Here is a 7118-nt window from a genome sequence, read left to right as displayed (position 1 = left end):
TGTCCTTCTGGCGCAATGAGGCCCGCCGGGTATCACAGGGGTGGGTCCTCCGGGGCGCCTGGGGGTCTGCCAGGGGTCACCGGGCTGGATCCTCCGGGGGGCCTGGGGGCCCGCGGGGCTTCACCGGGTTGGGTCCCCCGCGGCGCCCGCGCACCTGCCGGGGGTCACCGGTGTTGGTCCTCTGGGGCACCCGGGAACCCATCGGGAGTCACCGGGCTGCGTCCTCCGGGGTGCCTCTGTACCCGTCGGCAGTCACCGGGGTGCGTCCTCTGGGGCGCTCGTGCACCTGCCGAGACTCACCGGGATGAGTCCTTCGGGGCGCCTGTGTACCCGTCGGCGGTTGCCGGGGTATGTCCTCCGGGGAGCCCGGGAACCCGCCAGGGGTCACCACGCTGGGTCCTCGGGGGAGCCCGGGAACCCGCCAGGGGTCACCACGCTGGGTCCTCGGGGGAGCCCGGGCACCCGTCGGGGGTCAATGGGGTGGGTCCTCTGGGACTCCCGTGGGCCGGCTTTGAGTCACCGGGATGGGTGCCCGGGAACCCATCGGGGATCACCGTTGTGGGGCCTCTGGGGCGCCCGGGAACCCGTCGGGGGGTCACCGTGATGGGTCCTCGGGGGCGCCCGGGGGTCCGCTGGGGGTCACTGGGGTGGGTCCTCCGGGACGCCCTGGAACCCACCGGGCGTCACCGCGGTGGGCCCTCCGGGGCGCGCGTGGGCCCTCCGGGCGTCACCGGGGTGGGTCCTCCGGGGCGCCCGGGGGTATGCCGGGCGTCACCGGGATGGGTCCTCTGGGGCGTCCTGGGACCCACCGGGGGTCACTGCGGTGGGTCCTCTGGGGCAACCAGAGGCCCACCGGGGGTGACCAGGCTGGGTCCTCCGCGGCGCCCGGGGGCCCGCTCGGGGTCACCGGGTTGGGTCTTCTGGGGCGCACGGGGCTATGCCGGGCGTCACCGGGGCGTGTCCTCCGGGGAGCCCGGGCGTATGCCGGGCGTCACTGGGGTGGGTCCTCCAGGGCGCCCGGAGGCCCGCTGGGGGTCACCGGGGTGGGTCCTCTGGGCCGCCACGAGGCCAGCGGGGGTCAGTGGGGTGGGACCTCCGGGGCGCCCCAGGGCCCGCTGTGGGTCACCGGGTGGGTCCTCCGGGGCGCCCCAGGGCCCGCTGTGGGTCACCGGGGTGGGTCCTCCGGGGCGCCCTGGGGTCCGCCGGGGTCACCGGGGTGGGTCCTCTGGGGCGCCCAGGGGTCTGCCGGGGGTCACCGCGGATGGTCCTCTGGGGCTCCGTGGGGGCCCGCTGGGGGTCACCGGGGTGGGTCCTCATGCGCGCCCATGGGCCCGCTGTGGGTCACCGGGGTGGGTCCTCCGGGGCGACCGGGGGCCCGCCGGGGGTCACCTGGGTGGGTCCTCTGGGGCGCCGGTGGCCCGTTGGGGGTCACCGGGGTAGGTCCTCCGGGGCGCCCTGGGGTCCGCCGGGGTCACCGGGGTGGGTCCTCCGTGGCACCCGGGGGCCCGTCGGGGGTCACCGGGGTGGGTCCTCTGGGGCGCCGGGGGCCCGTTGGCAGTCACCGGGGGCGGGTCCTCCGGGGCGCCCTTGGGTCGTCCTGGGGTTACCAGGGTGGGTCCTCCGGGACGCCCTGGAACCCACCGGGCGTCACCGCGGTGGGTCCTCCGGGGCGCCCGGGGGTATGCCGGGCGTCACCGGGATGGGTCCTCTGGGGCGTCCTGGGACCCACCGGGGGTCACTGCGGTGGGTCCTCTGGGGCAACCGGAGGCACACCGGGGGTGACCGGGCTGGGTCCTCCGCGGCGCCCGGGGGCCCGCTCGGGGTCACCGGGTTGGGTCTTCTGGGGCGCACGGGGCTATGCCGGGCGTCACCGGGGCGTGTCCTCCGGGGAGCCCGGGGGGGGGTCCTCAGGATGTCACCCGTGTGGGTCCTCCGGGGCGCCCGGGGGGTCCTCAGGATGTCACCGGGGTGGGTCCTCCGGGGCGCCAAGGGGCCCGTCGGGGGTCACCGGGGTGGGTCCTCCGGGGCGCCCGTGCACCTGCCAGGGTCACCGGGGTCGGTCCTCCGGGGCAACAGGGGGCCCTCAGGGGGACACCGAGGTGGGTAATACGGGGCGCCCTGGGGCCCACTGGAGGTCACCGGCGTGGGTCCTCCGGGGCGCCTGGAGGCTCATCGGTGGTCACCGGGGTATGTCCACCGTGGCGCCCGTGTACCTGCCGGGGGTCACCGGGGTGGGTCCTCTGGGGCGCCCGGGAACCCGTCGGGTGTCACCGGGCTGCGTCCTCCGGGGTGCCCGGGAACCCGTCGGGCGTCACCAGGCTGCGTCCTCCGGGGCGCCCGGGAACCCGTCGGGGATCACCGGGATGGGTGCTCTGGGGCGCCCGGGAACCCGTCGGGGATCACCGTTGTGGGGCCTCTGGGGCGCCCGGGAACCCATCGGGGGTCACCGTGATGGCTCCTCCGGGGTGCCCGGGGGTCCTCCGGATGTCACCGGGGTGGGTCCTCCAGGGAGCCCGTGCCCCTCCCCGGGGTCACCGGGTGATTCTTCCGAGGCGCCCGGGAACCCGCCGGAACCCTCCGGGACGCCCTGGAACATCTCGGCGGTCATCGGGGTGTGTACTCTGGAGCGCCCGGCAACCAGTCGGGGATCACCGGGGTATGTCCTCCGGAGTGCCCGTACGACTGCCGGGGGTCACCGGGATGGGTCCTCCGGGGCGCGCTGAAAACTGTCGGGGGTCACCAGGGTGGGTCGTCCGGGGTGACAGTGTTCCCACCGGGCGTTACCGGGGTAGGTCCTCCGGGGCGCCCTGGGGTCCGCCGGGGTCACCGGGGTGGGTCCTCCGTGGCACCCGGGGGCCCGTAAGGGGTCACCGGGGTGGGTCCTCTGGGGCGCCGGGGGCCCGTTGGCAGTCACCGGGGGCGGGTCCTCCGGGGCGCCCTTGGGTCGTCCTGGGGTTACCAGGGTGGGTCCTCCGGGACGCCCTGGAACCCACCGGGCGTCACCGGGATGGGTCCTCTGGGGCGTCCTGGGACCCACCGGGGGTCACTGCGGTGGGTCCTCTGGGGCAACCGGAGGCCCACCGGGGGTGACCGGGCTGGGTCCTCCGCGGCGCCCGGGGGCCCGCTCGGGGTCACCGGGTTGGGTCTTCTGGGGCGCACGGGGCTATGCCGGGCGTCACCGGGGCGTGTCCTCCGGGGAGCCCGGGGGGGGGTCCTCAGGATGTCACCCGTGTGGGTCCTCCGGGGCGCCCGGGGGGTCCTCAGGATGTCACCGGGGTGGGTCCTCTGGGGCGCCGGGGGCCCGTTGGGGGTTACCGGGGCGGGTCCTCCGGAGCGCACATGCACCTGCCAGGGTCACCGGGGTCGGTCCTCCGGGGCAACAGGGGGCCCTCAGGGGGACACCGAGGTGGGTAATACGGGGCGCCCTGGGGCCCACTGGAGGTCACCGGCGTGGGTCCCCTGGGGCGCCTGGAGGCTGTTCGGGGGTCACCGGGGTATGTCCACCGTGGCGCCCGTGTACCTGCCGGGGGTCACCGGGGTGGGTCCTCTGGGGCGCCCGGGAACCCGTCGGGTGTCACCGGGCTGCGTCCTCCGGGGTGCCCGGGAACCCGTCGGGCGTCACCAGGCTGCGTCCTCCGGGGCGCCCGGGAACCCGTCGGGGATCACCGGGATGGGTGCTCTGGGGCGCCCGGGAACCCGTCGGGGGTCACCGTTGTGGGGCCTCTGGGGCGCCCGGGAACCCATCGGGGGTCACCGTGATGGCTCCTCCGGGGCGCCCGGGGGTCCTCCGGATGTCACCGGGGTGGGTCCTCCAGGGAGCCCGTGCCCCTCCCCGGGGTCACCGGGTGATTCTTCCGAGGCGCCCGGGAACCCACCGGAACCCTCCGGGACGCCCTGGAACATCTCGGAGGTCACCGGGGTGTGTACTCTGGAGCGCCCGGCAACCAGTCGGGGATCACCGGGGTATGTCCTCCGGAGTGCCCGTACGACTGCCGGGGGTCACCGGGATGGGTCCTCCGGGGCGCGCTGAAAACTGTCGGGGGTCACCAGGGTGGGTCGTCCGGGGTGACAGTGTTCCCACCGGGCGTTACCGGGGTGGGTCCTCCGGGGCGCCCGGGGACCCATCAGGGGTCACCGGGGTGGGTCGTCCGTGGCGCCCTGGGGACCGCCGGGGGTCACTGCGGTGGGTCCTCTGCGCCCGTGGGCACGCCGGGGGTCACCCGGGTGGGTCCTCCGGGGCGCCCGGGGGGTCGTCAGGATGTCACCGGGTTGGGTCCTCCGGGGCGCCCGGGTCCCGCCAGGGGTCACCGGGGTGGGTACTCCAGGGCACCCGGGGGCCCGCTGGGGATCGCCCGTGTCTGTCCTTCTGGCGCAATGAGGCCCGCCGGGTATCACAGGGGTGGGTCCTCCGAGGCGCCTGGGGGTCTGCCAGGGGTCACCGGGCTGGATCCTCCGGGGGGCCTGGGGGCCCGCGGGGCTTCACCGGGGTGGGTGCCCTGGGGTGCCCGTGCACCTGCCGGGGGTCACCGGGGAGGGTCCTCCGGGGCGCCCGGGGGCCCGTCGGGGGGTCACCGGGCTGAGACCTCCGAGGCGCCCGGGGGCACGCCGGGGGTCACCGGGGTGGGTCCTCCAGGGCACCCGTGCACCTGCCAGGGTCACCGGGGTCGGTCCTCCGGGGCAACAGGGGGCCCTCAGGGGGGCACCGGGGTGGGTCCTCCGGGGTGTCCGGGGGTCCGCCGCGGGTCACCGGGGTGTGTCCTCCAGGGAGCCCCTGGGCCCGCTGTGAGTCACCGGGGTGGGTCCTCCGGGGCGCCTGGAGGCTCGTCGGTGGTCACCGGGGTATGTCCACCGTGGCGCTCGTGCACCTGCCGGGGGTCACTGGGGTGGGTCCTCAGGAGCGACCGGGGGTCCGGCAGGGGTCACCGGGGTGGGTCCTCCGCGGCCCCCGGGGGTCCGCCGGGTATCACCAGGGTGGGTCCTCCGGGGCGCCTGGGGGGAAGCCAGTGGTCACCGGCGTGGGTACTCCGGAGCACCGGGGGGCCCGTCGGGGTTCACCATGGTGGGTACTCCGGGGCGCCCAGGGGCTCGTCGTGGCTCACCGGGGTGGGTCCTCCGTGGCACCCGGGGGCCCGCCAGGGGTCACCAGGGTGGTTCCTCCGGGGCGCCCTAAGACCTGGTGGGGGTAACCGGGGTGTGTCCCCCAGGGCGTCCCAGGGCCCGCTATGGGTCACCGGGCTGGGTCCTCCGGGGCGACCGGGGGCCCGCCGGCGGTCACTGGGGTGGGTCCTCTGGGGCGCCCGCGGATATGCCGGGCGTCACCGGGTTGGGTCCTCTGGGGCGCCCGGGTGCCCGCTGTTGGTCACTGGGGTGGGTCCTCCAGGGCTCCCGGGGGCCCGTCGGGGGTCACCGGGGTGGGACCTCCGGGGCGACCCGGGGCTGTCCGCGGGTCACCGGGGTGGGTCCTCCGGAGCGCCCGGGGTACCGCCGGGGGACACCGGGAGGGCGTCCTCCGGGGTGCCTAGGGGTCAGGCGGGGGTTACCTCGGAGGGTCCTCCGGGGCCCCCGGCGGCCCTCTGGGGGTCACCGGGGTGGGTCCTCCGGAGTGCCCGTGGGCCCGCCGGGGGTCACCCGCGTAGGTCCTCATGCGCGCCCGGGGGTCCGCAGGATGTCACCGGGGTGGGTCCTCCAGGGAGCCTGGAGGCCCGCTGGGGGTCACCGGGGTGGGTCCTCTGGGCCGCCACGAGGCCAGCGGGGGTCACCCGGGTGGGTCCTCCGGGGCGCCCGGGGGGTCGTCAGGATGTCACCGGGTTGGGTCCTCCGGGGCGCCCGGGTCCCGCCAGGAGTCACCGGGGTGGGTACTCCAGGGCACCCGGGGGCCCGCTGGGGATCACCCGTGTCTGTCCTTCTGGCGCAATGAGGCCCGCCGGGTATCACAGGGGTGGGTCCTCCGAGGCGCCTGGGGGTCTGCCAGGGGTCACCGGGCTGGATCCTCCGGGGGGCCTGGGGGCCCGCTGGGGGTCACCGGGGTGGGTCCTCCGGGGCGCCCGTGCACCTGCCGGGGTCACCGGGGAGGGTCCTCCGGGGCGCCCGGGGGCCCGTCGGGGGGTCACCGGGCTGAGACCTCCGAGGCGCCCGGGGGCACGCCGGGGGTCACCGGGGTGGGTCCTCCAGGGCACCCGTGCACCTGCCAGGGTCACTGGGGTCGGTCCTACGGGGCAACTGGGGGCCCTCAGGGGGGCACCGGGGTGGGTCCTCCGGGGTGTCCGGGGGTCCGCCGCGGGTCACCGGGGTGTGTCCTCCGGGGCGCCCGGGGGCCCGCTGTGAGTCACCGGGGTGGGTCCTCCGGGCGCCTGGAGGCTCGTCGGTGGTCACCGGGGTATGTCCACCGTGGCGCTCGTGCACCTGCCGGGGGTCACCGGGGTGGGTCCTCCGGGGCGCCCGGGGCCCGCCGGGGGTCACCAGGGTGGGTCCTCCAGGGCGCCCGGGGGTCCGTCAGGATGTCACCGGGGTGGGTCCTCTGCGGCCCACGGAGGTCCGCCGGGTATCACCTGGGTGGGTCCTCCAGGGCGCCTGGGGGCCCGCCGGGGGTCACCGGCGTGGGTCCTCCGGGGCACCCGGGGGCCCGTCGGGGTTCACCAGGGTGGGTACTCCGGGGCGCCCAGGGGCTCGTCGTGGCTCACCGGGGTGGGTCCTCCGTGGCACCCGGGGGCCCGCCAGGGGTCACCAGGGTGGTTTCCTCCGGGGCGCCCTAAGACCTGGTGGGGGTAACCGGGGTGTGTCCCCCAGGGCGCCCCAGGGCCCGCTGTGGGTCACCGGGCTGGGTCCTCCGGGGCGACCGGGGGCCCGCCGGCGGTCACTGGGGTGGGTCCTCCGGGGCGCCCGCGGGTATGCCGGGCGTCACCGGGTTGGGTCCTCTGGGGCGCCCTTGGGCCCGCTGTTGGTCACCGGGGTGGGTCCTCCAGGGCTCCCGGGGGCCCGTCGGGGTCACCGGGGTGGGTCCTCCGGGGCGACCCGGGGCGTCCGCCGCGGTTCACCGGGGTGGGTCCTCCGGAGCGCCCGGGGTCCCGCCGGGGGACACCGGGAGGGCGTCCTCCGGGGTGCCTAGGGGTCAGGCGGGG

General features: G+C 77.0%; 1 protein-coding gene across 1 annotated transcript in view; it reads left to right on the top strand.

The window, feature by feature from the left end:
- The first annotated feature begins 1857 nt into the window (after positions 1–1857).
- LOC121059479 (collagen alpha-1(I) chain-like) overlaps positions 1858–7118 on the top strand; it is a 5483-nt gene continuing 222 nt past the window's right edge. Inside the window, exons 1-2 of the mRNA XM_040536350.1 lie at positions 1858–2010; positions 5386–5455. Of these exons, the coding sequence (XP_040392284.1) occupies positions 1858–2010; positions 5386–5455 (223 nt within the window). The remainder of the gene's footprint in view (positions 2011–5385; positions 5456–7118) is intronic.

This window comes from Cygnus olor, chromosome 25 (assembly GCF_009769625.2).
Source record: "Cygnus olor isolate bCygOlo1 chromosome 25, bCygOlo1.pri.v2, whole genome shotgun sequence".
Classification (NCBI taxonomy): domain Eukaryota; kingdom Metazoa; phylum Chordata; class Aves; order Anseriformes; family Anatidae; genus Cygnus; species Cygnus olor.
This window is presented reverse-complemented; position numbering and strand designations above follow the sequence as displayed.